Source organism: Selaginella moellendorffii, unplaced genomic scaffold (genome assembly GCF_000143415.4).
Source record: "Selaginella moellendorffii unplaced genomic scaffold, v1.0 SELMOscaffold_4, whole genome shotgun sequence".
NCBI classification, from domain to species: domain Eukaryota; kingdom Viridiplantae; phylum Streptophyta; class Lycopodiopsida; order Selaginellales; family Selaginellaceae; genus Selaginella; species Selaginella moellendorffii.
In genome coordinates this window covers 1,354,536-1,380,194 of record NW_003314265.1, presented here as the reverse complement: position 1 = coordinate 1,380,194, position 25,659 = coordinate 1,354,536, and the positions used below count along the sequence as shown (strand labels likewise).

The following is a 25,659-nucleotide window of genomic DNA, read 5'->3' as shown; positions in this document are numbered from 1 at the left end:
CGATTTGTTCGATCCATCCAGCGCAAGTTGAAATCGTTAGCTGTCCTGTCCTGCCCTGTTCTTGTCGCTGGAGCACGATCGAGCGATCTATTCGATCTCCGTGCTTAAAGGCGCGATGATCCAGTTCGTGAGCTCCAGATCGACGTCTACGTCGGCCGCAGCATCTACAGTGGTGAGCTCCAATTGGCAGATTCTCTTAAACAATGCCGCTGTTGCTGCTCCTTGGCGGGGAATCTACGTTCACAGCAAGATTGCAAGCAAAGGGTCCACTTTTGTGAGGACGCTCGCTTGTTTGAGAGCTTGTCCCTCTCAGCCGGCTATGGAGGTAGCAAGGCTTGACTCGCATTTTCCTATTTGCGTTCGCTGGTTTTGATTTCGTTTCTCCAGCGCCACATCGAGGCAGATCCAGGAATGGGGCTGCCAGCACTGGCGTGGAAGCGGAGGCTGGATACTCCTGTGGTGGAGCTCACAGAGTTTAAGCCAACTCTCAGAGAAATACTTGAGATGGTTTGTCATTGTTTTGTGGAAGTCAAGATCTCACAGGCTTTGGTTTTGTTTGCTCGAATTTCATAGCTGCCGATGGGTGTCCGGCTGTGGAAGTTTTGCAGAAGTGAGCACGAACAAGGACGGGTAGCGTTTTCTCTAGATCGATGGAAAATTCGGTTCTTAGCTTGGTTTTTTCTTTCTCTCGCAGAGAGCGCCTATCGATCCATTCTACCCTCAAGATACGCCGGCTTCTTCGTGCCAAGGTGTTCCTCTCGGTGGAATTGGGTCTGTATATTACTGCCTTCGCTTTGGAAGAGTGAGTCGAGTCTTGTTAACTCGTGTAGAGTGATTTTGGAATTAACGGCCGTGCAGGGGAGGAAGCATTGGTAGAGGTTTCCGAGGTGATTTTTCACGATGGCAACTGCTTCCAACCGTTTGCCAGACTTCTGCTGTTCTAGCTGATCAGTTCTCGGTATGAAGTGAAGCTTTCCCTTCTTGCAGCTAACGTATGCTGAAATTCTACGCAGGTTTTTATCACCCGGCACAGTAAAGATGGTACAACGCAAAAGACCTCATCAGTGTTGTTTCCTGGTGAGCCAGTTTTTGAAAGGTACATTTTCGGACCAAAGCCTGCTTTTACGCGCTGACTTATTGTTTTTTTTCTTTTTCTTACATAGTAAGGAGACTGAGTCCGGGATTTCTTCTTGGAACTGGAATCTAACTGGGGTAAAAAGCACTTATTACGGGTTATTCCCTCGTGCCTGGACAACTTATGATGGTAGGCGAGCATCTTTCCTTTTCGCAAATGATAAGTGTTTTAACAATTCAGGAGAACCGGATCCCCAAATGAAGATTACATGCCGCCAGGTTTCGCCATTCGTACCACACAACTACAAAGAAAGTAGTTTTCCTTCTTGTGTCTTCATCTATGAGGTGGGCCAGTTAGAACTCATTATCAGCACTAGATGAGCGGTTCTTTCAGCTTGTAAATACAGGAGATGAAGACGCGACGGCTACGCTGCTTTTTACGTGGGCTGTAAGTCGTTTCATGTCTTTGACTTCATGTAATTCCGACGGATATACAGAACAGCATTGCTGGAGGATCGGAAACATCTGGAGGCCATGAAAATTCTCCTTTCATGTGAGTAAGCGGTGATACGCATGTCAAAGTTTTAACTTCATGAAGCAGGGAAGAGGATGGAGTCCGTGGGGTGCTTCTTCATCACAGGTAGTAGAACAAAGGTTTCCAGGTTTCAATAAGCAAGACTTTTTATTTTTATTTCACTTTTTTCAGGAAAGAAGAACACTCTGTGACGTTCGCTATTGCGGCAAGGGAAACGGACGATGTTTCCACATCTGTCTGTCCTTGTTTTCTAGTCGCTGGTTCCCCGGAGGGAAATTCTTATCAAACGGCGAAGGATATGTGGAGTGAGATAACAGAGGTCGGACCGCTTAGCGTTTTCAAAGAAGACATTTCCTTGTCTTGTTTTTACAGAAAGGATGCTTTAATGCCAAGAATTCGACGATGTCCGCTTCGTTGTCGCAACCGGAAACCGTTGTGGGAGCTGCTGTTGCCGCAAGTGTTGTTGTTCCAGCACACGGAACAAAATCCATCACCTTTGGACTGGCATGGGATTCACCTAAAGCTACCTTCTTGGGTGGTAGCTCCTACTACAGGTAAGGAGATAATCTTCTTTATATTAGCTTCTCGAGCGGAATTCGCAGGAGGTACACGAAGTTTTATGGGAAGTCTGGCAACGCTGCATCGAAGCTTGTTCACGACGCCATTTTGAGTGAGCGAGGACATTTCTCCGCATTTTACCTGATTTCGCTGTTGTCTATAGATTACAAGCGCTGGGAATCTGAGATCCATGCTTGGCAAGAACCGATCCTAAACGACCACAGCCTTCCAGAATGGTGAGCGTAATAACTTACTTGCTGCTAAGTTTCTGATGAGGCTGTAGGTACCGCTACACTCTATTTAACGAGCTTTACTACTTGGTGGCTGGAGGAACGATATGGACAGGTATGAACATGAAACGCATTTACACGACCTTGCTATGTGATTTAAGTTTTTCAGATACTTGCCGTCAGGCGTGTTTAGCTCAGAAGCTTAACCCGGTAAAATCCAATGGAGTCTCGGAAGCATTGCTAGACGCTATCAACGCAAATTCGGAGGCTCAGTCATTTTGGTCCATTGGTATACCGGCGGTCGAAGATAACGTGGGACAGTTTCTCTACTTGGAAGGAGTGGAATATCATTTCTGGAACACGTACGACGTGCATTTCTACGCCTCATATGCACTGCTGGCCTTGTTTCCACGGCTTGAACTTCAACTCCAGCGAGACTTTGCGGCCGCCACCCTTTCGCATGATCCAGAAAAGATGTTTTATCTGGCATATGGCAACACCGGCATCAGAGCTGTTTTCGGTTCGGTTCCACACGACCTCGGTACGCATGATCCGTGGAACACACTTAACAGCTACAACTTGCACGACACTAGCAAGTGGAAGGATCTGAATTGCAAGTTCGTGGTTCAGGTAAACAGAGACGCAGCTGCTACAGGGGATCTGGAATTCGCGAGAGCTGTCTGGCCAGCCGCATATGCAGCCATGGCTGTCACAGACCAGTTCGATAGAGATGGCGATGGTATGATTGAGAACGACGGTGTTCCGGACCAGACTTACGACCTCTGGACTGTCGACGGTGTGAGCTCGTATTGTGGAGGACTGTGGGTGGCAGCACTCCAGGCAGCGTCGGCATTGGCTGATCTAGTCGGGGACAAGCCTTCATCCAGAATGTTTCACGGCAAGTTCCTACGAGCAAAGGCTGTCTACGAGAAGTCACTGTGGAACGGCTCTTACTTCCACTACGACAAGAACAGCACCTCGGTCCAGTCGGATCAACTCGCAGGGCAGTGGTATTCTCTGGCTTCTGGACTTCCTGGAATCGTCCGCGAAGATCAAGCTACCAGCGCGCTTGGGACGGTTTTCGCCACAAACGTCATGCGGTACAAGGGAGGAAACGAAGGCGCTGTCAATGGAATGCTACCGAGTGGCGGTGAAGATAGGACTTCGCTCCAGTCTCGGGAAGTTTGGGCAGGCACCACTTATGCTGTGGCAGCGGCTATGATTCAGCAAGGCATGCGAGAAGAAGGATTCCGGACTGCCAAAGGAGTGTTTTTGAATGGATGGTCCGACCAAGGACACGGGTACGTATCGCTCGTTTCTCTGTCGAGTTTGCCAGCGATTAACGCAGTGTTTCGATGTTTAGATATGCTTTCCAGACTCCAGAAGCCTGGGACAACGATGGAAAGTATCGCTCACTGGCATACATGCGACCGCTTTCGATCTGGGCGATGCAATGGGCTCTCGATCCTCCAGAGCAGCTCAAGCAGCGAAGTTGTAGCGTCGAAGTTGGCGATATCACAGCGCAGGAAGTGGAGGCTTGCAACAAAAGCTTTGCGAAGCTGGCTTCGCAGCTGAAGGAGCTATCGCCGCCGGAGGCGAAGGCTTACTCGTCGGTGTGGATCTGGATGTTCGACTATATCCGCAGCCGCGTCTATCCCAGGGGATGATCCAATTCGAGAAAAGGTGAAAGAGGAAGATCAAAGGGATTGTCTACTAAAAGTATAAATTCGATCGAATGGTGAGAGATTTTTTGGATGTTAAGGAAGAACGGGCAAATCGTCGGATGGAGCGTTTCGCAAGGTCTATCGCCTCTACGAGAGAGGTAAGAGCGTCCATTTGCTGTACGTGAGCAGGTTTTCTGAATTGTTTCTGGCCCACAATCGGAGAAGCTATGGATGGCCATTGTCGCATTGTTTGCCACAGCCCACAAGGATGCAGAATTTTTTGAAATGGTGAGCATATCATTATCAGATGAGCAATACATTTCTTCACGGAGTTCCTTGTCAGCATAAACGAGACATTTCTTGTTACAATCTGTAACAGTCTCTTGATAAGATGAGAATGAAAGCACGTCAGCCAACTTTTGAAGAACAGCTCCCCAGAATTGATTGACTGTGTAAGTAACTTTGAGGTTGATTTGGTTTGTAGCTAAGCGTTGCCTGTTTTACAGGATCCCAGCAGATGCGGTAACCTTTTCACGAGGACTTTGTGGTGTTATGACCGAATTACAAAGGTGGATACTAGGCCTTCCAATCATGCACGGTTCCTCGAGTTCATTAACTTCCTTGCTTTTGACTGATAACCAGTCCTGTTAAGATGTTGGGCTGGCCATCCATTCGGCTACAGCCTACAGGGGGCAAGAAGAGTTTGGTCCAACACGGTTTGTTGATTTTATCCAGAGTTCGGCTATAAGGATTGCGCAAACGTGACAATGAAGAGGTAAGCTTCATCCACTCGTGAGAGCTATGAGGACATGGATTCATCTTCTTCTTGTGCTCCTCCAGGTTGCATTGGCATTGGCTGCAGACCCTTCGCACCTTGTGCAAGGGCTTCCTGGGCAACCAGAAGTTGGATTTAAGCAGTACGCAGGTCAAGCTGAGATAAACGCCACAGCTGGACGTGCACTGTTCTACTGGTTCTAGTCATTTCTGAGGAGCTTTACCAAGAATATAAGACCTACTGTGGGAGGGGGAGGAACGATGACGAAGCATTAGCCAGATGTGGAAATGCTAGCTCCCAGATCTTTGATTTGACTGGCTACATTGATCGTTACAACATCTATGCACCAACATGCAACTTACTTTCAGGACCGGATGATGAGGCTTGCCTTGATTCTGTGACACCTTACCTCAATCGCCAGGATGTTCAGGCCGCCTTGCACGTCGAGACAAGACCAGTTCGGTGGCGTTTATGCAAGTAGGCGTTTAATCCAAGACTGGATACTGAAAGCTGATTTTGATATTGTTTTTGGCAGCCCGGATATTGACAGGAGCTACTTGCCACTCGATAAACAGCGTTCAATGCTTCCCGTATACCAGAGTTTGTTCAAGAGTGACTTGAGAATCTGGATTTACAGGTTTGTGAATTACATTACAAGACAACAATCTGAAGCACTTTTAACACATGTCATTCATAGTGGGGACTTGGATTCTATTGTTTCGACGCTTTCAACCAGGAGCTGGATCAAAGCACTCAATCTCACTATTGTTACTCCATGGTATGCGTGGAACTACACAAATCAGGTAAGCATCAACTAAATCTTGTTGAACGGGGGTATACTAGTTAACTCTTTTAAACTGCAGGTTGGTGGATGGACTGAAGTGTACTCAGAAATGACATTTGCGACAGTAAGAGGCTCTGGACATCAGCCTCCAGTTGACAAACCTGGCCAGGCACTTACCTTGTTCCAACACTTTATCGAAGGCAAGGCACTGCCGTCGTTTTAGCTGTAACAAGGGATTGTCAAGAAATAAAACTCAACATTTGTTTAGTACATTTGAAATTTTATCTCTTGTTGTAGCTTATGTTACTTAAACATGTACTATCCAGATTAAGCACAATGAGGTGCTGGCTCTTGGCATCTGCTGGTGGACTCGCATTGGGATGGTGGGAAGCTGAGGCTTTCTAATAATGATCTTCTAGTGAATTTGCAACTACTTGTGATCTCCAGATGCTATCCACCATGTTATGAGTGATTCTATCTTCATCAAATTAGTTGAATCCTTTTATGGTCGTGCAAATGTTGTAAATCAAATGTCAGGTGTGACCAAGAAGTTGCATAAATCTCTCTATTAACCAGAGATGCAACTGTTCCTAATAAGTGATTGTTTAATTACTTTAAAGTAATTAAAGGTCCCCAAACCTGTCCCCAAATATAATTGGCTTTGATTATAAACCTCAGAGTACATCGCTTGTCAAGATGGGGATTCCTTGTTAGCATGAACAAGGCATTTCTTCAAGGATGAAAGCACGTCAGAAGAACAGGTCCCCAAACCTGTCCCCAAATATAATTGGCTTTGTATATACTGATTTTCAGGCTATGATGATTGATGACATCTGCAATGAACAATATTTATCAATACAACAATGAAGATCTGTGACTTCAAGATCTTTGAGTGCATGCACTCGTGCTTTTAAAATTATTTTAGAGTGTTGATGTGTACTTGTAATTGCTCTTGCAGCCTTGCTTATTTGCTTATTGCATAATGTTACCCTAGCGCCTTTGTTTCTCTCAATCATCAGATAGTACTCTTCGCAGTTTTGACACAGCCGGCGCCGCCTTCATCTGGCAGCTTCCAGCCGTAAGAGCGTCCATTTGCTGTGAGCGAGTAGGTTTTCTGAATTGTTTCTGTCCACATTGTTTGCCACAGCCGCGGGCAAGGATGCAGAATTGGTGAGAATATCGTTATCGGAATGCACTCAGCTCAGATTACATCGCTTGTCAAGATGGGGATTCCTTGTCAGCATGAACAAGGCATTTCTTCGAGGATGAAAGCACGTCAGAAGAACAGGTCCCCAAACTTAATTTACTGTGTAAGTAGCCTTGAAGTTTGTAGCTAAGCGTTGGATTCCACAGACTCAGAAGCGGCAACCTTTCAGGATTTGGGTTGCGGAAGTCTCCAAATTTGAAACATGTTTTGAATTCGGCTCCAGACGACAGGTGGCAAGAAGAGTTTGATCCAACACGGTTTGTTGACTATAAGGATTGCGCAAACGTGACAATGAAGAGTTAAGCTTCATCCACTCGTGAGAGCTATGAGGACATGGATTCATCTTCTTCTTGTGCTCCTCCAGGTTGCATTGGCATTGGCTGCAGACCCTTCGCACCTTGTGCAAGGGCTTCCTGGGCAACCAGAAGTTGGATTTAAGCAGTACGCAGGTCAAATTGAGATAAACGCCACAGCTGGACGTGCACTGTTCTACTGGTTCTTCGAAGCAGATCACCCAAATGCGTCTTCCTTGCCGTTGGTATTATGGCTCACCGGAGGTGCTTCTTTGATGATACGCAGCATTTGTAATATTTGTACGTTTCTGCAGGACCGGGATGTTCATCCATTGGCGCTGGAGCTCTTGGAGAGACTGGTCCATTCAGCACAAATAACTCAGGCACTGGGCTCGTTCGCAATCCATACTCTTGGAATAAAGGTTTTTTCTTTCTCCTAGATCCTAGGAGTTTCATCTGCTTGATCCGATTTCATGTGCAGCTGTGAATCTCATCTGTTTGGAGATCCCTTATAATACCGGTTTCTCATATACAAACTTGCTTTCTGATGGGGGAAATTACACAGACAATCAAACAGGTACTATACCACTTGCTTGTGGTTCTCAACTTCTCATAAAACGTGTTTGGGATGCAGCCAGCGATACTTTGCTGTTTCTGCTCGAATTTCTCACAAAGTTCCCTGAGTATAAACAGAATGACTTCTTCGTTGCTGGAGAAAGCTTTGCAGGTATGCATACTTGAGGTTTGCACAGTACGTAACACTTGATTCCCTGAAGGACATTACATACCAACGTTGGCATCGCAAATCATTTCACATAATGAGCAAAATGGAAATCGTATCAACCTGAAGGGGTTTGCTGTACGTTCACTCTTACACTACACTACATTGAAAGAAGCTAATTTTTATACATTCAGATTGGTAATCCTTCCACGGACGTCGACTATGACGGTCCTGGTAACATTGAGAACTTGTACTCGCATTCAATCATTTCTGAGGAGCTTTGCCAAGAAGAGAAGACCTACTGTAGGAGGAATGATGACGAATCAATAGCGAGATGTAGAAATGCTACCTCCCAGATCCGGAACCTGATTGCCTACATTACTCCTTACAACATCTATGCACCAGCATGCAACTTACTTTCAGGACCAGATGACGAGGCTTGCCTTGATTCTGTGACACCTTATCTCAACCGCCAGGATGTTCAAGCCGCTTTGCACGTCGAGACGAGACCAGTTCGGTGGCAGTTCTGCAAGTAAGCGTTTAGTTCAAAACTGGATATTGAAAGCTTTGATTTTGAAATTGTTTTTTGCAGCCCGGATATTGACAGGAACTACTCGACACTAGATAGAGAGCGCTCAATGCTCCCCGTATACCAACATTTGTTCAAGAGTGGCTTGAGAATCTGGATTTACAGGTCTGTGAGTTACAATACAACAATCTGAAGTGCTTATAGCTTACAACACGTGTAAAACACAGCGGGGATTTGGATGCTGTCGTTTCAACGCTTTCAACCAGGAGCTGGATCAAAGCACTCAATCTCACTGTTGTTACTCCATGGTATGGGTGGAATTACAGAAATCAGGTAAGCGTCAACTAAATTTTGTTGAGTGCCAGGAGTATATTAGACAACTCTTTTAAACTGCAGGTTGGTGGATGGACAGAAGTGTACTCAGAAATGACATTTGCGACAGTAAGAGGTGCTGGACATCAGCCTCCATTTGACAAACCTGGCGAGTCACTTGCCTTGTTCCAACACTTTATCGAAGGCAAGGCACTGCCATCGTTTTAGTTGTATTAAGGGATTGTCAAGAAATAAAACTCAACAAGTACATGTGAAATTTATCTTTTGCTCTAGCTTATATTACTTGAACATGTGGTTTAAGTTGGAATATCAAATTCTTTTTCAGTTCAGCTTCAAATTCATTTTTATTTGATAGTTTACCAAGTCGGTGGTGATCGATCACGAGCCTGGAGCTGACAGCCCTTCTCGCCCATTCGCGAGAGATCCCACTCTGGGGATAGATATCGTGCTAGACGCTCAACTCACGAGATTCTTTAGCGGTTTCTTTGTCACGCCGCCCTTTCGATCGATGGAGGGCGATCACAGATCGCGCTCTCGGCCAGCTATGTATCAGCCGATCATGGTAGTGTTCTTGGTTGTCTTGGCGCTTTCGTCACTCCAAACTCCTTCCGCGGCACTGGATTCGATTGCGCGGCTCGGGCGTTGGTGGCGAGCGAGGATTTCTCGTGCTTCGAGGCCGCCAGCGCCGAGAGTGATGGATCCTTCTTCCTGCCTTGCTCTCCCGGCGAAGTTCCCGCCTCGCGGCCTTTCGTGGCGGCGTTCTCGTATCCTTCCATGGTGGAGCTCTTGAGCATGACGAGCGAGGAGCTGGTGCTTGGCACCGCGGAGCACGGCGTGTGGGAGCGCTACCGCGAGGTGGCGACGAAGAAGATGGACATCGCCACCAAGGAGGAGCTCTTTGATCGGCTCAAGGAAACGTTCGCGGACTTTAGAACCGGAGAGCTCCTGTGCTGGCCGGGGTGTTTGGAGAGCTCGGCCGGATCGAGGCTGGAGATCAGTGCCTCGGTTCTGGATGGTAGCAGCGGAGGTCCGATCGTTCCTGCAAATCTTCCAGGATACTTTGTTGGTGTTCTCAGCGGTGGAAGCAAGGAGAAGGACGTGAACCTTGCGACGTCGACAGACTCCATGGAATTCGTGGAGGCATATGAAAGATTTGTGCTGCCTCATCTTCCACCGAAAGGATCCATCGCGTGGAAGAATCGCGACGTTGCTGCGTTTGAGAGATGGATAGAGAAGCACAACTTAGATCGGAAAAAGAGCTCTAGCTTGTAAATCAAAGCATTTGATTCCTCAAACTTAGAACACAAACAACTTCCATAACTTTCTTTCAGTTCCCAAGAAACATTGCAAAGCATTCGATTCTTCCACTCCGGATATCAAAAACACAAGAACAACATCAAAACAACGAAGAACTTTCATACCTGTTCTTTCTCTCATTTCTCCAGAAGCATTGCTCGGACGCGAGTGGGAAGGCCATACAAGCGGATGAATCCGGCAGCGTCACCCTGGTTGTAGATCCCACTGCCCTCCTCGAACGAAGATATGTCCTGCCTGTAGAGGCTGAAGGGGCTGGTCCGGCTGGCCACCACCGCCGACCCCTTGAACAGCTTTTGCTTGACACTGCCGCTCGTCGTCTCCGTCACCTTCTCCATGAAGGCGTCCAGCGACTCCCGGAGAGGATCAAACCATCGCCCCGCGTACACCAGCTCCGCGTACTTGAGCGCCATCGTGTCTTTCATCTGCATCGTCTCGCGATCCAGCGCCAGCGACTCAGCTCCCGCGCTGCTAGGCTCAGGATGGTTCCACCGGGCGTCTCGTACACTCCGCGGCTCTTCATACCGACGAGCCTGTTCTCCACCATGTCCACTCTCCCGATGCCGTGCCTGGCTCCGGCATCGTTGAGCGCTTCCAGGAGTTTGGCGGGGGACAGAGCCTTGCCGTTCACCGAGACTGGAAGGCCTCTCTCGAAACTGATCTCCAGGTACCTGGAACGAAGAGATTTCTTTCAGTGAAAGAGACTGAGGGAGAGCTTACTCTGGCGTATCAGGAGCTTTCTCTGGATTTGTAGTCATGACAAACATGTCCTCCTTGGGTTCGTTCGCGGGGTCCTCGAGAATGTCTCCCTGGAAAAGAGGTCGCTCGTCGTTAAGTCACGAAACAAAAAGGAGATTTGCGATACCTCATGTCTAATGTGCCAGAGATTGCGGTCTCGGCTGTAGATAGATTTCTTCGTCACGGGCACGGGTACGTTGTGCTTCTTTGCATACTCTATGGCGTCTTCGCGGCCTTTTATGTCCCATTCTCTCCAGGGCGCAACAACAGCTAGCTTCGGGTTCAATGCGAAGAACGTTAGCTCGAATCTCACCTACAGAAACACGAGGAAACCACTTCTCATGTATACGAAGAGAGGAGAAAAAAAGCACGAAACTTTGTTACCTGATCGTTCCCTTTCCCTGTGCAACCGTGAGAAACGGCATCAGCTCCAACTTCCTTTGCAGCATCAACCATGGCCTGCACAAAAACCAGCACAAGCTCAATGACCATACAGCAGTTCCTCACTTTCACAAACTTGCCTTTGCAATTACAGGGCGAGCCATCGAAGTTCCAAGCAGATACTTCCTCTCGTACACGGCACCAGCTCGCAAGCAAGGGAAGATAAAGTCTTTCACAAACTCTTCTTTCAAGTCCTTGATGATCAGCTGGCTTGCACCGCTTGCCTTCGCTTTAGCTTCCAACCATTCGAGCTCGCCCAGGCCCTGGAAATCACAGAACAGAGTGGCAAGGAAGAAAAAAAGAAATGCTAAGAATCGGCAGAACAAAAAACACGAGATCGACTTACTTGCCCAACATCAGCTGTGAAACACACGCAGCCATAGTTCTCCCTGATCCAGTAAAACAAAGCCAAAACTCTCAATCCAAAGAAGAAATCGCTGCATGAGATCCAAATTACCTGAGCCACGGCACGATCACGGACGTGTCCAAGCCCCCACTGTACGCTAGAACCACCTTGTTGAGCTTCTGCCACTGATCGCTGAGCGCTAGAATGCGCCTGCTCGCTGGCGATTGCTGCTACATTCCCGGACGAGGAGCAAGCCATCGCCGCCACTCTACTCGCTCTCGAGATCGGGATCCTCACAGCGAAGTGCGCCGCCCTAGATCGCGGAGCTACAGCAATGCTGCCGGACGAGGGAGCCAGAGCCGCCATTCCATAAACCCTAATGGAGAATCATACTATACTTTAAACCAAAAAGTAAAAGTATTTCCAGTGAAATACTGACACCATGGTGGTATTTACACGTAAAGTCAGGATGGCCGAGTTGGTCTAAGGCGCTAGTTTCAGGTACTAGTCCGCAAGGGCATGGGTTCGATTCCCATTCCTGACAAAATATTTTTTCTTCATGTGAACTTCCAGAGTTCGGAAAAATCGACGTCCTCGTCTCCCACGGGTTGGAGCTCCTCCTGTTCTTGCGATGGTTTTAATTTCTTGAGTGGCGGCTGGAACGAATCGGCCGTGCTCGTCGTGGTACCCGAGGCTTGGTGGATCTGATCGTCGCAAGTTTGATGGTGTTTGCGCTGTTCTTGTTCTTGAGGACCGGGCGAGGGCTCGTCCGAATTCTTGTGACACGATCGCGTCGCCTCCTCCGTCTTGCTGTACATTCTCTCGAGATATCTTCCGTGGTCCTCGATCTTCTTCTGCAAATCTCTTTGAATCTGCCAAGGTTTACGAGCACAATTCGATTAGACCATCAAATGTATAGTTCGAGAAATTTGTGCAGAGAACCTCGAGCTGTTCGTGGAGTTGCTTTTGGACTTCGAGCTGCAAGCGCAGTGTCTCGGTGATCTGCAGCCCACTGAGAAAGAGAGAAACAAGTTAAAATAAATAAAAGGTGAAAAGAGTTTTCAAAGAGTTTTCCTAGTCAAGTACTACGTATAACGTACGTTTCTACGTTCAATGATGGGAGCTCCAGCGAACATTGCTTAGATTGCTGCTGTTTTGCTGTGGGCCAAAAACGCACAAAATATTGGACCATCCAAAAGCAAAAAAAAAAAAAACAGAAGAAAGAAAAAAACAGTTGATCATTCGTACCAACGGGGCTGGGTGGAAGATCTTTGACTAGCCTGTACTTCTGTAAAAAATATTTTAAATTAAAAAGTATAAATAGAAGCCAATCCGACCAATAAAACCAAAAAACAAAAACCAAACAAAAAAAAAAACAAAAAATAACAGAAAAAACAGAGAAAAGCTGACCTGGAGATGACTCTTTACGTGAAGAATGTTGACCCCGTCCACGCTCGAGTACGTATTCATGACCCTTAGAATACACTTTGGTGTGGCATCTGTGCGGGGTCATGTCGAAAACATCAGCCTCCAGTTGACAAACCTGGCCAGGCACTTACCTTGTTCCAACACTTTATCGAAAGCAAGGCACTGCCGTCGTTTTAGCTGTAACAAGGGATTGTCAAGAAATAAAACTCAACATTTGTTTAGTACATTTGAAATTTTATCTCTTGTTGTAGCTTATGCTACTTAAACATGTACCTGTCCAGATTAAGCACAATGAGGTGCTGGCTCTTGGCGTCTGCTGGTGGACTCGCATTGGGATGGCGGGAAGCTGAGGCCTTCTAATAATGATCTTCTAGAGAATTCGCAACTATATATAATTGGCTTTGTTTATACTGATTTTCAGGCTATGATGATTGATAACTGTGTGTATGACATGTGCAATGTATTGATCTGCATATATGAAGATCTGTGACTTCAAGATCTTTGAGTGCATGCACTCGTGCTTTTAAAATTATTTTAGAGTGTTGATGTGTACTTGTAATTGCTCTTGCAGCCTTGCTTATTTGCTTATTGCATAATGTTACCCTAGCGCCTTCGTTTCTCTCAATCATCGGATAGTACTCTTCGCAGTTTTGACACAGCCGGCGCCTTCATCTGGCAGCTTCCAGCCGTAAGAGCGTCCATTTGCTCTAAGCGAGTAGGTTTTCTGAATTGTTTCTGTCCACATTGTTTGCCACAGCCCCGGGCAAGGATGCAGAATTGGTGAGAATATCGTTAGCGGAATGCACTCAGCTCAGAGTACATCGCTTGTCAAGATGGGGATTCCTTGTCAGCATGAACAAGGCATTTCTTCGAGGATGAAAGCACGTCAGAAGAACAGGTCCCCAAACTTAATTTACTGTGTAAGTAACCTTGAAGTTTGTAGCTAAGCGTTGGATTCCACAGACTCAGAAGTGAACCTTTCACGAGTTGCGGAAGTCTCCAAATTTGAAAGATGTTTTGAATTCAGCTCCAGACCCGGCTCCAGACCAGACGGCAAGAAGAGTTTGATCCAACACGGTTTGTTGACTATAAGGATTGCGCAAACGTGACAATGAAGAGGGAAGCTTCATCCACTCGTGAGAGCTATGAGGACATGGATTCATCTTCTTCTTGTGCTCCTCCAGGTTGCATTGGCATTGGCTGCAGACCCTTCGCACCTTGTGCAAGGGCTTCCTGGGCAACCAGAAGTTGGATTTAAGCAGTACGCAGGTCAAATTGAGATAAACGCCACAGCTGGACGTGCACTGTTCTACTGGTTCTTCGAAGCAGATCACCCAAATGCGTCTTCCTTGCCGTTGGTATTATGGCTCACTGGAGGTGCTTCTTTGATCCTTGCAAAATGATACGCAGCATTTGTAATATTTGTACGTTTCTGCAGGACCGGGATGTTCATCCATTCGCTCTGGAGCTCTTGGAGGGACTGGTCCATTCAGCACAAATGACTCAGGCACTGGGCTCGTTCGCAATCCATACTCTTGGAATAAAGGTTTTTTCTTTCTCCTAGATCCTAGGAGTTTCATCTGCTCGATCCGATTTCATGTGCAGCTGTGAATATCATCTGTTTGGAGACCCCTTATAATACCGGTTTCTCATATACAAACTTGCTTTCTGATGGGGGAAATTACACAGACAATCAAACAGGTACTATACCACTTGCTTGTGGTTCTCAACTTCTCATAAAACGTGTTTGGGATGCAGCCAGCGATACTTTGCTGTTTCTGCTCGAATTTCTCACAAAGTTCCCTGAGTATAAACAGAATGACTTCTTCATTGCTGGAGAAAGCTTTGCAGGTATGCATACTTGAGGTTTGCACAGTACGTAACACTTGATTCCCTGAAGGACATTACATACCAACGTTGGCATCGCAAATCATTTCACATAATGAGCAAAATGGAAATCGTATCAACCTGAAGGGGTTTGCTGTACGTTCACTCTTACACTACACTACATTGAAAGAAGCTAATTTTCATACATTCAGATTGGTAATCCTGCCACGGACGTCGACTATGACGGTCCTGGTGACATTGAGAACTTGTACTCGCATTCAATCATTTCTGAGGAGCTTTACCAAGAAGAGAAGACCTACTGCAGGAGGAATGATGACGAATCAATAGCGAGATGTAGAAATGCTACCTCCCAGATCCTGAACCTGATTGCCTACATTAGTCGTTACAACATCTATGCACCAGCATGCAACTTACTTTCAGGACCAGATGACGAGGCTTGCCTTGATTCTGTGACACCTTATCTCAACCGCCAGGATGTTCAAGCCGCCTTGCACGTCGAGACGAGACCAGTTCGGTGGCAGCTCTGCAAGTAAGCGTTTAGTGCAAAACTGGATATTGAAAGCTTTGATTTTGAAATTGTTTTTTGCAGCCCGGATATTGACAGGAACTACTCGACACTAGATAGAGAGCGTTCAATGCTCCCCCTATACCAACATTTGTTCAAGAGTGGCTTGAGAATCTGGATTTACAGGTCTGTGAGTTACAATACAACAATCTGAAGTGCTTATAGCTTATAACACGTGTAAAACACAGCGGGGATTCGGATGTTGTCGTTTCAACGCTTTCAACCAGGAGCTGGATCAAAGCACTCAATCTCACTGTTGTTACTCCATGGTATGGGTGGAACTACACAAATCAGGTAAGCGTCAACTAAATTTTGTTGAGTGCCAGGAGTATATTAGACAACTCTTTTAAACTGCAGGTTGGTGGATGGACAGAAGTGTACTCAGAAATGACATTTGCGACAGTAAGAGGTGCTGGACATCAGCCTCCATTTGACAAACCTGGCGAGTCACTTGCCTTGTTCCAACACTTTATCGAAGGCAAGGCACTGCCATCGTTTTAGTTGTAATAAGGGATCGTTCAAGAAATAAAACTCAACAAGTACATGTGAAATTTATCTTTTGCTCTAGCTTATATTACTTGAACATGTATTCAGGGGTTTAAGTTGGAATCCATTCGCGAGAGATCCCACTCTGGGGATAGATATCGCGCCGCCCTTTCGATCGATGGAGGGCGATCACATCCAGATCGCGCTCTCGGCCAGCTATGTATCAGCCGATCATGGTAGTGTTCTTGGTTGTCTTGGCGCTTTCGTCACTCCAAACTCCTTCCGCGGCGCTGGATTCGATTGCGCGGCTCGGGCTTTGGTGGCGAGCGAGGGTTTCTCGTGCTTCGAGGCCGCCAGCGCCGAGAGTGATGGATCCTTCTTCCTGCCTTGCTCTCCCGCGCCTCTCGCCTGTCGCGGCGAAGTTCCCCTTTCGTGGCGGCGTTCTCGTATCCTTCCATGGTGGAGCTCTTGAGCATGGCGAGCGAGGAGCTGGTGCTTGGCACCGCGGAGCACGGCGTGTGGGAGCGCTACCGCGAGGTGGCGACGAAGAAGATGGACATCGCCACCAAGGAGGAGCTCTTTGATCGGCTCAAGGAAACGTTCGCGGACTTTAGAACCGGAGAGCTCCTGTGCTCGCCGGGGTGTTTGGAGAGCTCGGCCGGATCGAGGCTGGAGATCAGTGCCTCGGTTCTGGATGGTAGCAGCGGAGGTCCGATCGTTCCTGCAAATCTTCCAGGATGCTTTGTTGGTGTTCTCAGCGGTGGAGGCAAGGGGAAGGACGTGAACCTGCGACGTCGACAGACTCCATGGAATTCGTGGAGGCATATGAAAGATTTGTGCTGCGTCATCTTCCACCAAATGGATCCATCGCGTGGAAGAATCGCGACGTTGCTGCGTTTGAGAGATGATAGAGAAGCACAACTTAGATTGGAGAAAGAGATCTAGCTTGTAAATCAAAGCATTTGATTCCTCAAACTTAGAACACCCAAGAACAATATCAAAACAACGAAGAATTTCCATACCTGTTCTTTCTCTCATTTCTCCAGAAGCATTGCTCGGACGCGAGTGGGAAGGCCATACAAGCGGATGAATCCGGCAGCGTCACCCTGGTTGTAGATCCCACTGCCCTCCTCGAACGAAGATATGTCCTGCCTGTAGAGGCTGAACGGGCTGGTCCGGCTGGCCACCACCGCCGACCCCTTGAACAGCTTGAGCTTGACACTGCCGCTCGTCGTCTCCGTCACCTTCTCCATGAAGGCGTCCAGCGACTCCCGGAGAGGATCAAACCATCGCCCTGCGTACACCAGCTCCGCGTACTTGAGCGCCATCGTGTCTTTCATCTGCATCGTCTCGCGATCCAGCGTGAGCGACTCCAGCTCCCGCGCTGCTAGGCTCAGGATGGTTCCACCGGGTGTCTCGTACACTCCGCGGCTCTTCATGCCGACGAGCCTGTTCTCCACCATGTCCACTCTCCCGATGCCGTGCCTGGCTCCGGCATCGTTGAGCGCTTCCAGGAGTTTGGCGGGGGACAGAGCTTTGCCGTTCACTGAGACTGGAAGGCCTCTCTCGAAACTGATCTCCAGGTACCTGGAACGAAGAGTTTTCTTTCAGTGAAAGAGACTGAGGAAGAGCTTACTCTGGCGTATCAGGAGCTTTCTCCGGATTTGTAGTCATGACAAACATGTCCTCCTTGGGTTCGTTCGCAGGGTCCTCGAGAATGTCTCCCTGGAAAAGAGGTCGCTCGTCGTTAAGTCACGAAAAAAAAAGGAGATTTGCGATACCTCATGACTAATGTGCCAGAGATTGCGGTCTCGGCTGTAGATAGATTTCTTCGTCACGGGCACGGGTACGTTGTGCTTCTTTGCATATTCTATGGCGTCTTCGCGGCCTTTTATGTCCCATTCTCTCCATGGCGCAACAACAGCTAGCTTCGGGTTCAATGCGAAGAACGTTAGCTCGAATCTCACCTACAGAAACACGAGGAAACCACTTCTCATGTATACGGAGAGAAGGAAAAAAACACGAAACTTTGTTACCTGATCGTTCCCTTTCCCTGTGCAACCGTGAGAAACGGCATCAGCTCCAACTTCCTTTGCAGCATCAACCATGGCCTGCACAAAAACCAGCACAAGCTCAATGACCATACAGCAGTTCCTCACTTTCACAAACTTGCCTTTGCAATTACAGGGCGAGCCATCGAAGTTCCAAGCAGATACTTCCTCTCGTACACGGCACCAGCTCGCAAGCAAGGGAAGATAAAGTCTTTCACAAACTCTTCTTTCAAGTCCTTGATGATCAGCTGGCTTGCACCGCTTGCCTTCGCTTTAGCTTCCAACCCTTCGAGCTCGCCCAGGCCCTGGAAATCACAGAACAGAGATGGCAAGGAAGAAAAAAAGAAATGCTAAGAATCGGCAGAACAAAAAACACGAGATCGACTTACTTGCCCAACATCAGCTGTGAAACACACAACGTCGCAGCCATAGTTCTCCCTGGTCCAGAAAAACAAAGCCAAAACTCTCAATCCAAAGAAGAAATCGCTGCATGAGATCCAAATTACCTGAGCCACGGCACGATCACGGACGTGTCCAAGCCCCCACTGTACGCTAGAACCACCTTGTTGAGATTCTGCCGGATCGCTGGAGCGCTAGAATGCGCCTGCTCGCTGGCGATTGCCGCTACATTCCCGGACGAGGAGCAAGCCATCGCCGCCACTCTACTCGCTCTCGAGATCGGGATCCTCACAGCCATGTGCGCCGCCCTAGATCGATCCCCCGAGATCGGAGCTACAGCAATGCTACCGGACGAGGGAGCCAGAGCCGCCATTCCATAAACCCTAATGGAGAACCATACTATACTTTAAACCATAACACATGCTTTAAAAAGTAAAAGTATTTCCAGTCAAATACTTACACCATGGTGGTATTTACACGTAAAGTCAGGATGGCCGAGTTGGTCTAAGGCGCTAGTTTCAGGTACTAGTCCGCAAGGGCATGGGTTCGAATCCCATTCCTGACAAAATATTTTTCCTTCATGTGAACTTCCAGAGTTCGGAAAAATCGACATCCTCGTCTCCCACGGGTTGGAGCTCCTCCTGTTCTTGCGATGGTTTTAATTTCTTGAGTGGCGGCTGGAACGAATCGGCTGTGCTCGTCGTGGTACCCGAGGCTTGGTGGATCTGATCGTCGCAAGTTTGACGGTGTTTGCGCTGTTCTTGTTCTTGAGGACCGGGCGAGGGCTCGTCCGAATTCTTGTGACACGATCGTGTCGCCTCCTCCGTCTTATTGTACATTCTCTCGAGATATCTTCCGTGGTCCTCGATCTTCTTCTGCAAATCTCTTTGAATCTGCCAAGGTTTTACAAGCAATTGGATTAGACCATCAAATGTATAGTTCGAGAAATTTGTGCAGAGAACCTCGAGCTGTTCATGGAGTTGCTTTTGGACTTCGAGTTGCAAGCGCAGTGTCTCGGTGATCTGCAGCCCACTGAGAAAGAGAGAAACAAGTTAAAATTAAAAAAAAAAGTGAAAAGAGTTTTCAAAGAGTTTTCCTAGTCAAGTAATCTCACGTCTACGTATAACGTACGTTTCTACGTTCAATGATGGGAGCTCCAGCGAACATTGCTTAGATTGCTGCTGTTTTGCTGTGGGCCAAAAACGCACAAAATATTGGACCATCCAAAAGCAAAAAAAAAAAAAAAAAAAAAAAAAACAGAAACAGTTGATTATTCGTACCAACGGGGCTGGGTGGAAGATCTTTGACTAGCCTGTACTTCTGTAAAAAATATTTTAAATTAAAAAGTATAAATAGAAGCCAATCCGAAAGTTCTCTCACAATAAAATCAAAAATAGGAAACCTCAATAAAACCAAAAAACAAAAACCAAACAAACAAAAACAGAAAAAAAACAGAAAAAACAGAGAAAAGCTGACCTGGAGATGACTCTTTACGTGAAGAATGTTGACCCCGTCCACGCTCGAGTACGTATTCATGACCCTTAGAATACACTTTGGTGTGGCATCTGTGCGGGGTCATGTCGAAAACGATTGACAGTCGTAAGATTCTCGCCCAGCACCAAAGAGAAAACAATTGGGGAGAGGAGCTTACTTTCGGCACCACCCAGCTCTTCCACTGCTCGTACGAATCGCTCGTGTAGCTCCGGTGTCCATCGCATTCGCGGCTTTGGAACCGGCGAGATGATCGAGCACGGCTGCTGCTGCTGCTGCGAGATTTGCGAGATTCGCGAGCTCTGCGCGGCCGGCACCATGCCATGGAAATCGAAGTTCCTGGATTGATACGCGGCCGTCTGATATATAAACTTATCATACGTGGACTTTGAGAAAGGGCTGCAAAGGTGTGGCGTGATTTACCTGGTGATAGCTCGACTGATCGGTGTGTCCTGGGGCTCCCACGATCTCATTCCATATGGATTCGTCGTCCTGGAGCAGCCCGGGGAAGTGCTGATCGGGCGCTTCACTGTCATCGAGGGGGATTCTCTGATCCAGGCTCGGCCTGCCTGTGGAGAGGAGAGAAGCTTACTTCCTCCATGCTCGAGCAAAGCCGGGGATTCTTCCGGGAGGGATGGATGGATCAATTGTGCGTACCTGGCGGTGAACAGCTCTGGTGGAACTGCTGGAATTGAAAGTTGCTGTAGTGAGGAGGATCAGGCTGCGCGGCCATCCGGTACTGCGGTTTCATCTCCTGCGGCGCGACGAAGCGAGATCGCGAGACGCGAAATGAGCCCTCGTCTTGGAATCGCTGGGACTGGAGATGGCGATGATCCTGCTCAACCATCACGCACGAAGCTGGAAAACTTTGCGCGGGGCAGAAATTCTACACGAACGCTCTAAAATCCCCTCGAGAATGATGACAGGAGAGAATCCCCTGGGGGAAGAGAAGAGCCATCCGCGAGAGCAACGTCCAAGGGAGTGTCCTCGCGCAGCCCGCCCACAGCTAATACGCGTTGACGGGCACGTGGCGCGCCCGGGGCCGTCGGATGCCGCTGACGAGGAGAGAGAAGAGAACACCCACTTGATCCTGTTCGAAAACTATTCACGAAACATACACAAACACACGATAGATCCTTTCGGGCCCAGGGCATGGTTTATGGCCAACAATAATGTATCCAATTGTGCGCCCTCCATCAAAAGCGTCGTCAATCAATCATCTGATGTCCCTGTCGTGTCAAGCTGCGAGCTGAGCAAACAAATTTCTTTAAATTGCGCTCCTTTGCCCCCTTGTGTCGCGGGAATTAGGGCTCTCGTACGGCAGGGCCTTAACTCCCCGCTCCGTACGAGGCCCCGGATCCGGATCTGGGCCGTCGGATTTCGCCTGGATCCGACGGCGGCAGGGCTCGATCCTAGTCGAGGGGAGCGCTGCCTCCTGATTGGCTCCCCGGTTTCCTATATAGACTTTGAGGAGCGCCCAGGGGGATTCACTCCCAAGAAGGAAACGATCGATTCGAGAGCGCGTAGGGTTTGCCATGGCTGCTGGAGGGGGAGGTCGGGGTAAATCCGCCGGGAAGAAGGCTACTTCGAGGAGTTCCAAGGCCGGATTGCAGTTTCCAGTGGGTAGGATCGCCAGATTTCTCAAGGCGGGCAAGTATGCCGAGCGCGTTGGCGCTGGAGCGCCAGTCTATCTCGCCGCGGTTCTCGAATACTTGGCGGCAGAGGTGAGTGAAATCTCTCGTGTTCTTCCCTCTCCCTATTTCATTCTTTTCCATGTCTGGAATCAATCGCGCTGAAATTCTTCCCTGTTTCATTCTTTTGAATCAATCGCGCTGATTTGGTCACTCCATCTCCATCTCCAGGTGCTCGAATTGGCCGGGAATGCGGCCAGGGATAACAAGAAGAACAGGATTGTTCCACGGCACATCCAGCTCGCCGTGAGGAACGACGAAGAACTCTCGAAGCTCTTGGGCAGCGTCACTATTGCTGCTGGCGGCGTGCTGCCCAACATCCACAATGTCTTGCTACCGAAGAAGACTGGCACTGGGAGCTCCAAGAAGGACGCCGCCGGAGACGAGAGCCCCTAAATCGATGGGAAGTTCGATCGATTCGGTCGAACTGGCACGAAGAACCCTAAAAATTCTCTTCACGTGTACATTAACTTGTACGGTAGGAAATGCCGTAATTATTCTCCCTCCCTGTCTGACGCGTCTTGGAAATCTGACGTGGAATGCTGACTGCGCATCTCCTTTGTTCTTATGCCATTTCCAGAGCTCTTTGCTCTGCCGATTTGATTCGAGGTTGCGTTTGCTTCTCTTTTGGCTCTGCTATGGCGATGGTGTTCTTATTCGTGATCTTGTGCTGGATCGCGGGGAATGGTGCCGCGGTGGCGGCCGCGCGCGCCATGTTTGTGTTTGGCGACTCCCTTGTCGATGCTGGAACCAATGTGTTCATCGCTGGAGTGCCCAACGCGGCGAATTTCGATCCCTACGGCGAGACATTCTTCCTCAAGCCCACTGGGCGATTCAGCAACGGGAAAATAGTTCCAGATTTCTTGGGTGCGCAAGAATTTTCTTTAGTTTGTCTATAGAAATTCTTGACTTTGATTTGGTTGAGCGCAGCTGGATTGCTGGGACTCGCACTGCTGCCACCGTTTCTCAAGCCAGGATCGAATTTCTCGCAAGGGGCGAACTTTGCATCGTCCGGGAGTGAGATCTTGGATAGCACGAACAATCCGGACAATGTTTGATTGATTGAGAGAGGGATCTTGGATCTTCGTTTTGATTCCTGGATCGTTTTTGCAGGATCTCATCCCTCTAAATGCCCAAGTCCGGCAATTCCAGGAGTTTGTGAAGAGACGCAAACCTAGGGAGCTCTCTATCCCGGCTTCCATCTTCTTGCTCGTCACTGGCAGCAATGATCTTCTGGGAGGATACCTCCTAAATGGATCCGCCCAGCAGGCTTTCAACCCCCAGCAATACGTCGATCTCCTCCTCGGCGAGTACCAAAAATCTCTGCTGGTAAGGAAAAGAGCAAGGATTGGGATCATCGGTTCAATCGACACAAAAGAGATCTTAAATTCTTGCTTTGATCGAGCAGGCTTTGCATCGATCCGGTGCCAGGAAGATCGTCATCACTGGAATCGGGCCTCTGGGATGCACGCCGTCGCTGCGATTGCTCCAGGAGATCACCAACAATGCCACCGGCTGCTTGGAGGAATCAAACGAGCTCGCGCTGGCATTCAACACGAAGCTGGCGCAGCTCTTCCAGGAGCTAACGAAGAATCTCACGGACGCGAAGATCATCCTCGTCAAGCCCTACGATTTCTTCCTCGATATGATCAACAATGGCACGAAATACGGTAGGATTTCGAGGAAATTGGATCGATCGAGAGATTTTTCTTTCTTTTCTCGCAGGATTTGAGGAGACGCAGAAGAACTGCTGTGGCGGTGGAGCATACAATGCGATGATTCCTTGCGGACGCGATGCGCCATTCCTGTGCCACGTCCCATCCAAGTACCTCTTCTGGGATTTCCATCCCACACACCAGGCGGCGCGATTCATCAGCGACCAGGTCTGGGGCGGAGCTCCCGCGTTCGTGGAGCCTCTCAATCTAAGAGCCCTAGCTCAAATTTAAATCCCAAGATCTTGGCGCCAAAAGTTCTCGCGGCATTCTCCATGGGTGGATGGATCGCAGGGAATGCATCAAGCTCCTCGATTCGTGCACGGATCTCGCCGCCGCGGACAAGCTCGACGCCCACGTCCGTGCTCGCTACGGCGATGCCGATCGATTCCTGGCCAACAAGCGCCTGGAGATGTTTGGGCGGTGCGGGAGCACTGGCAGGGCGCGGGAGATTCTCGACGGCATCGCCCTGGGCGACAGGGATTGCTTCTCGTGGGATCTCATGCTCTCCGCATATGCCAAGAATGGACAGATCGATGCCGCCACACAGCTCTTCCGTGAGATGCACGGCACGACGATCGTCTCGTGGAACACGATGCTCGCGGCATATTCCCGAGATTTTAGTCGGGCCATCGCCGTATTCGATTCCATGCCGGAGAGGAATCTTATCTCGTGGAACTCCATGCTCGCGGCATATGCCCAGAACGGGCATATTCTTGAGGCAAGGTCGGTGTTTGATTCTATGCCCCTTCGCAGCCTAGTTTCGTGGACAACTTTGCTAAAGTCTTATACGCTAGTCGCTAAGATCGATCTGGCAAAGATTGTTTTTGACGAGATGCCTGAAAGGGATCTCGTCTCCACGACCGCGATGCTCAACGCATATGCCCAAAGAGGGGATCTGGAAGATGCCAAGAAAGTATTCCAGGAATCTTCTCGGCACAACCTTGTGCTCCTTACTGCAATGGTGGCGGCCTACGCGCACGGCACCCGGCTGGAAGATGCCAAGAGGATATTCGACTGGATGCCCGAGAGGAATGTGGTGACGTGGAATGCGATGCTGTCCGGATTCGCCCAGAACCAACGACTGGATGCCGCGCGGAGGCTGTTCCAGCAGATGCCCGAGCGCGATGTGGCCACGTGGAATGCCATGCTGGCGGGATATGCCCAGAACAGCCACTTGGAGGATGCCAAGTGGATGTTTGACTCGATGCCGCTGCGGAATATTACGACGGTAAATGCCATGCTGGCTGCGTATGTACAAAGCGACCGAATCGAAGATGCTAGGCATCTTTATAGATCCATGGAGGACAGGAATCTAATTTCTTCGAATATTATGCTTGCCACATATGCCCAATCGGGGCAAATGCACGAAGCGGAAACACTCTTTGAGTCATTGCCGGAAGTTAACGTTATTTCTTCGACCTGTATGATAGGAGCTTATTCTTCAAACAGTCATGTTGACCGTGCGAAGGCAATGTTTGACCAGATTCCACACAAGAACATTGCTTGTTGGAATTCGATGCTCGCTGCATATACCGAAAATGGGCAGTTAGAGCGAGCTAAAGTTTTCTTTGATACCATGCCTGAGAAGAACTTGATCTCGTCAACAACATTGTTGGCAGCGTTCTCGCAAAACGGCCATATTGAGGCCGCCAAAACCCTGTTTGAAAGTTTGCCCCAGAGAGATCTGATCTTGTCAACTGCAATGCTTTCAGCCTATGCCCAGAACGGGCATCTAGGAGATGCCTGCTATCTCATCACTAGTATGCCCGAGACGAACCTCATCTCCCAGACAGTGATGCTAATCGTCTACGCCCAGAGAGGTTTCTTCAACCACGCCAGGCAAATGTTCATCCGGATGCCACAACGGAGCCTCATTACTTGGAACACGATGCTGTGGGTATTCTCCCTCAACCGCGACCTTGCCAGCGCAAAGAAGCTCTTCGATTCAATGCCCGAGCGAGACCTCGTCTCGTTTAACTCGATCCTCGCCGCGTTTGCCACCTCGAGCCAGGACTCTGGAGTCGCAGCGACGGAAGCTTTCCACAGTCTTCTTGCGGTGGAATCCCCGGACTCCATGTCCTTCGTGCTCGCGTTGCTCGCTCGCAGCCACACTGGCGGGACCGAGTCCGCGAGGAGCTCCTTCGTCTCGATGATCTACGACTTTGGGCTGGCCCCGACGAAGCAGCACTACAACTGTATGATCAATCTGCTGGGCCGGGCCGGGCATCTGGAGCGAGCGCTGGATCTCGTCGCGAGCATGCCGTTTGTGGCCGACGCCATGGATTGGAGATCCCTGCTTGGATCGTGTAGCAGCGGTGGTGCTAGTATCAAAGGCGATCGCGATGTTCCAACGAGCGCTCTTGGTTTGGAACCCAAAGACGGTGCGTCCTACGTCTTGCTCGCCAACATTCTTTCGAATGGTAATATGCCTTGAACGTGGGGC

At 48.9% G+C, this 25,659-nt stretch overlaps 10 protein-coding genes and 2 non-coding genes across 15 annotated transcripts; 8 read left to right on the top strand and 4 right to left on the bottom strand.

Annotated features, from left to right (window-relative positions):
- The first annotated feature begins 93 nt into the window (after window positions 1-93).
- Window positions 94-4,158, top strand: LOC9654532 (non-lysosomal glucosylceramidase). Of its 2 annotated transcripts, XM_024668861.1 has the most exons (18): window positions 94-325; window positions 388-507; window positions 574-630; window positions 695-771; window positions 859-958; window positions 1,014-1,096; window positions 1,164-1,264; window positions 1,316-1,419; window positions 1,469-1,522; window positions 1,572-1,627; window positions 1,676-1,714; window positions 1,781-1,928; window positions 1,982-2,163; window positions 2,212-2,279; window positions 2,331-2,403; window positions 2,451-2,512; window positions 2,567-3,698; window positions 3,761-4,158. In XM_024668861.1, exons 1-18 carry the CDS (start codon window positions 116-118, stop codon window positions 4,062-4,064), a joined length of 2,970 nt encoding a protein of 989 aa, XP_024524629.1. In that variant the 5' UTR covers window positions 94-115; the 3' UTR covers window positions 4,065-4,158. The 2 variants fall into 2 exon arrangements, with proteins under 2 accessions (XP_024524629.1, XP_024524628.1); XM_024668860.1 differs by having other exon boundaries at window positions 2,451-3,698.
- A 686-nt stretch (window positions 4,159-4,844) lies between these two features.
- LOC9655646 (serine carboxypeptidase 24) lies at window positions 4,845-8,963 on the top strand. 2 transcript variants are annotated; one of them, XM_024668866.1, is made up of 10 exons: window positions 4,845-5,032; window positions 7,323-7,384; window positions 7,435-7,542; window positions 7,602-7,697; window positions 7,755-7,847; window positions 7,897-7,979; window positions 8,036-8,373; window positions 8,434-8,535; window positions 8,598-8,703; window positions 8,767-8,963. In XM_024668866.1, the coding sequence occupies exons 1-10, from the start codon at window positions 4,863-4,865 to the stop codon at window positions 8,908-8,910; spliced, it is 1,302 nt and encodes a 433-aa protein (XP_024524634.1). In that variant the 5' UTR covers window positions 4,845-4,862; the 3' UTR covers window positions 8,911-8,963. The 2 variants fall into 2 exon arrangements, with proteins under 2 accessions (XP_024524634.1, XP_002964446.1); XM_002964400.2 differs by lacking the exon at window positions 4,845-5,032 and having other exon boundaries at window positions 7,135-7,384.
- A 1,052-nt stretch (window positions 8,964-10,015) lies between these two features.
- LOC9654530 (argininosuccinate synthase, chloroplastic) lies at window positions 10,016-11,908 on the bottom strand. Its single transcript, XM_024668794.1, is given in 9 exon segments — window positions 10,016-10,477; window positions 10,480-10,688; window positions 10,738-10,826; window positions 10,883-11,068; window positions 11,140-11,214; window positions 11,277-11,459; window positions 11,543-11,585; window positions 11,654-11,769; window positions 11,873-11,908. Coding segments are annotated over 9 exon segments (1,278 nt in total). The 3' UTR covers window positions 10,016-10,136.
- Window positions 11,909-12,005: 97 nt separating this feature from the next.
- On the top strand, window positions 12,006-12,086 carry TRNAL-CAG. Its single transcript has one exon. It is a non-coding gene; the product is annotated as a tRNA-Leu (tRNA).
- On the bottom strand, window positions 12,072-13,035 carry LOC112344347 (protein PHOSPHATE STARVATION RESPONSE 1-like). The gene is made up of 5 exons (XM_024668870.1): window positions 12,953-13,035; window positions 12,791-12,830; window positions 12,643-12,700; window positions 12,485-12,554; window positions 12,072-12,414 (listed from the first exon to the last, which is right to left on the bottom strand). Exons 1-5 carry the CDS (start codon window positions 13,010-13,012, stop codon window positions 12,100-12,102), a joined length of 543 nt encoding a protein of 180 aa, XP_024524638.1. The 5' UTR covers window positions 13,013-13,035; the 3' UTR covers window positions 12,072-12,099.
- Window positions 13,036-13,541: 506 nt separating this feature from the next.
- LOC9654529 (serine carboxypeptidase 24) lies at window positions 13,542-15,938 on the top strand. Of its 2 annotated transcripts, none has more exons than XM_002964399.2 (11): window positions 13,542-13,658; window positions 13,728-13,868; window positions 13,934-14,347; window positions 14,409-14,516; window positions 14,576-14,671; window positions 14,729-14,821; window positions 14,871-14,953; window positions 15,010-15,347; window positions 15,408-15,509; window positions 15,572-15,677; window positions 15,741-15,938. In XM_002964399.2, the coding sequence occupies exons 3-11, from the start codon at window positions 14,116-14,118 to the stop codon at window positions 15,882-15,884; spliced, it is 1,302 nt and encodes a 433-aa protein (XP_002964445.1). In that variant the 5' UTR covers window positions 13,542-13,658; window positions 13,728-13,868; window positions 13,934-14,115; the 3' UTR covers window positions 15,885-15,938. The 2 variants fall into 2 exon arrangements, with proteins under 2 accessions (XP_002964445.1, XP_024524633.1); XM_024668865.1 differs by lacking the exon at window positions 13,542-13,658 and having other exon boundaries at window positions 13,730-13,750; window positions 13,822-13,868.
- Window positions 15,939-16,811: 873 nt separating this feature from the next.
- On the bottom strand, window positions 16,812-18,724 carry LOC9655644 (argininosuccinate synthase, chloroplastic). The gene is made up of 7 exons (XM_024668864.1): window positions 18,427-18,724; window positions 18,310-18,358; window positions 18,043-18,225; window positions 17,906-17,980; window positions 17,651-17,836; window positions 17,506-17,594; window positions 16,812-17,456 (listed from the first exon to the last, which is right to left on the bottom strand). Exons 1-7 carry the CDS (start codon window positions 18,690-18,692, stop codon window positions 16,904-16,906), a joined length of 1,401 nt encoding a protein of 466 aa, XP_024524632.1. The 5' UTR covers window positions 18,693-18,724; the 3' UTR covers window positions 16,812-16,903.
- On the bottom strand, window positions 18,722-20,758 carry LOC9654528 (protein PHOSPHATE STARVATION RESPONSE 1). Its single transcript, XM_024668869.1, has 8 exons — window positions 20,468-20,758; window positions 20,234-20,379; window positions 19,971-20,169; window positions 19,796-19,884; window positions 19,600-19,639; window positions 19,451-19,508; window positions 19,282-19,351; window positions 18,722-19,212 (listed from the first exon to the last, which is right to left on the bottom strand). The coding sequence occupies exons 1-8, from the start codon at window positions 20,655-20,657 to the stop codon at window positions 18,898-18,900; spliced, it is 1,107 nt and encodes a 368-aa protein (XP_024524637.1). The 5' UTR covers window positions 20,658-20,758; the 3' UTR covers window positions 18,722-18,897.
- TRNAL-CAG lies at window positions 18,804-18,884 on the top strand. Its single transcript has one exon. It is a non-coding gene; the product is annotated as a tRNA-Leu (tRNA).
- Window positions 20,759-21,290: 532 nt separating the features above from the next.
- Window positions 21,291-22,005, top strand: LOC9654527 (probable histone H2A.3). The gene is made up of 2 exons (XM_002964397.2): window positions 21,291-21,534; window positions 21,673-22,005. Exons 1-2 carry the CDS (start codon window positions 21,346-21,348, stop codon window positions 21,895-21,897), a joined length of 414 nt encoding a protein of 137 aa, XP_002964443.1. The 5' UTR covers window positions 21,291-21,345; the 3' UTR covers window positions 21,898-22,005.
- A 12-nt stretch (window positions 22,006-22,017) lies between these two features.
- On the top strand, window positions 22,018-23,454 carry LOC9654526 (GDSL esterase/lipase 6). Its single transcript, XM_002964396.2, has 5 exons — window positions 22,018-22,368; window positions 22,432-22,553; window positions 22,615-22,830; window positions 22,910-23,171; window positions 23,227-23,454. The coding sequence occupies exons 1-5, from the start codon at window positions 22,041-22,043 to the stop codon at window positions 23,445-23,447; spliced, it is 1,149 nt and encodes a 382-aa protein (XP_002964442.2). The 5' UTR covers window positions 22,018-22,040; the 3' UTR covers window positions 23,448-23,454.
- Window positions 23,455-23,496: 42 nt separating this feature from the next.
- Window positions 23,497-25,650, top strand: LOC112344325 (pentatricopeptide repeat-containing protein At4g02750-like). The gene is made up of 2 exons (XM_024668788.1): window positions 23,497-23,850; window positions 24,034-25,650. The coding sequence occupies exons 1-2, from the start codon at window positions 23,497-23,499 to the stop codon at window positions 25,648-25,650; spliced, it is 1,971 nt and encodes a 656-aa protein (XP_024524556.1).
- Window positions 25,651-25,659: the final 9 nt, after the last annotated feature.

What these genes read in the sequence shown, in the direction of transcription:
- LOC9654532 (XM_024668860.1), top strand. Translation starts at nt 116, where the DNA reads ATGATCCAGTTCGTGAGCTCCAGATCGACGTCTACGTCGGCCGCAGCA. An exon ending in GTTCCTCTCGGTGGAATTGG is followed by an intron (nt 772 to 858) that starts GTCTGTATATTA and finishes ACGGCCGTGCAG; the next exon opens with GGGAGGAAGCATTGGTAGAG. An exon ending in CGCTGCTTTTTACGTGGGCT is followed by an intron (nt 1,523 to 1,571) that starts GTAAGTCGTTTC and finishes ACGGATATACAG; the next exon opens with AACAGCATTGCTGGAGGATC.
- LOC9655646 (XM_024668866.1), top strand. Translation starts at nt 4,863, where the DNA reads ATGAGGACATGGATTCATCTTCTTCTTGTGCTCCTCCAGGTTGCATTG. An exon ending in GGACGTGCACTGTTCTACTG is followed by an intron (nt 5,033 to 7,322) that starts GTTCTAGTCATT and finishes ACTGTTCTACTG; the next exon opens with GTTCTTCGAAGCAGATCACC. An exon ending in TTGAGAATCTGGATTTACAG is followed by an intron (nt 8,536 to 8,597) that starts GTCTGTGAGTTA and finishes TGTAAAACACAG; the next exon opens with CGGGGATTTGGATGCTGTCG.
- LOC112344347 (XM_024668870.1), bottom strand. Translation starts at nt 13,012, where the DNA reads ATGAATACGTACTCGAGCGTGGACGGGGTCAACATTCTTCACGTAAAG. An exon ending in CCATCATTGAACGTAGAAAC is followed by an intron (nt 12,555 to 12,642) that starts GTACGTTATACG and finishes TCTCTTTCTCAG; the next exon opens with TGGGCTGCAGATCACCGAGA. An exon ending in AACTCCACGAACAGCTCGAG is followed by an intron (nt 12,415 to 12,484) that starts GTTCTCTGCACA and finishes AAACCTTGGCAG; the next exon opens with ATTCAAAGAGATTTGCAGAA.
- LOC9654529 (XM_002964399.2), top strand. Translation starts at nt 14,116, where the DNA reads ATGAGGACATGGATTCATCTTCTTCTTGTGCTCCTCCAGGTTGCATTG. An exon ending in TCCATACTCTTGGAATAAAG is followed by an intron (nt 14,517 to 14,575) that starts GTTTTTTCTTTC and finishes TTTCATGTGCAG; the next exon opens with CTGTGAATATCATCTGTTTG. An exon ending in GTTCGGTGGCAGCTCTGCAA is followed by an intron (nt 15,348 to 15,407) that starts GTAAGCGTTTAG and finishes TGTTTTTTGCAG; the next exon opens with CCCGGATATTGACAGGAACT.
- LOC9655644 (XM_024668864.1), bottom strand. Translation starts at nt 18,692, where the DNA reads ATGGCGGCTCTGGCTCCCTCGTCCGGTAGCATTGCTGTAGCTCCGATC. An exon ending in GTGATCGTGCCGTGGCTCAG is followed by an intron (nt 18,359 to 18,426) that starts GTAATTTGGATC and finishes TTTCTGGACCAG; the next exon opens with GGAGAACTATGGCTGCGACG. An exon ending in TCTGGCACATTAGTCATGAG is followed by an intron (nt 17,595 to 17,650) that starts GTATCGCAAATC and finishes CCTCTTTTCCAG; the next exon opens with GGAGACATTCTCGAGGACCC.
- LOC9654528 (XM_024668869.1), bottom strand. Translation starts at nt 20,657, where the DNA reads ATGGTTGAGCAGGATCATCGCCATCTCCAGTCCCAGCGATTCCAAGAC. An exon ending in AGAGCTGGGTGGTGCCGAAA is followed by an intron (nt 19,885 to 19,970) that starts GTAAGCTCCTCT and finishes GACCCCGCACAG; the next exon opens with ATGCCACACCAAAGTGTATT. An exon ending in TCTTCCACCCAGCCCCGTTG is followed by an intron (nt 19,509 to 19,599) that starts GTACGAATAATC and finishes TTTGGCCCACAG; the next exon opens with CAAAACAGCAGCAATCTAAG.
- LOC9654527 (XM_002964397.2), top strand. Translation starts at nt 21,346, where the DNA reads ATGGCTGCTGGAGGGGGAGGTCGGGGTAAATCCGCCGGGAAGAAGGCT. An exon ending in TCGAATACTTGGCGGCAGAG is followed by an intron (nt 21,535 to 21,672) that starts GTGAGTGAAATC and finishes CTCCATCTCCAG; the next exon opens with GTGCTCGAATTGGCCGGGAA.
- LOC9654526 (XM_002964396.2), top strand. Translation starts at nt 22,041, where the DNA reads ATGCTGACTGCGCATCTCCTTTGTTCTTATGCCATTTCCAGAGCTCTT. An exon ending in AATAGTTCCAGATTTCTTGG is followed by an intron (nt 22,369 to 22,431) that starts GTGCGCAAGAAT and finishes GGTTGAGCGCAG; the next exon opens with CTGGATTGCTGGGACTCGCA. An exon ending in AGTACCAAAAATCTCTGCTG is followed by an intron (nt 22,831 to 22,909) that starts GTAAGGAAAAGA and finishes TTGATCGAGCAG; the next exon opens with GCTTTGCATCGATCCGGTGC.
- LOC112344325 (XM_024668788.1), top strand. Translation starts at nt 23,497, where the DNA reads ATGGATCGCAGGGAATGCATCAAGCTCCTCGATTCGTGCACGGATCTC. An exon ending in ATTTTAGTCGGGCCATCGCC is followed by an intron (nt 23,851 to 24,033) that starts GTATTCGATTCC and finishes GATCTGGCAAAG; the next exon opens with ATTGTTTTTGACGAGATGCC.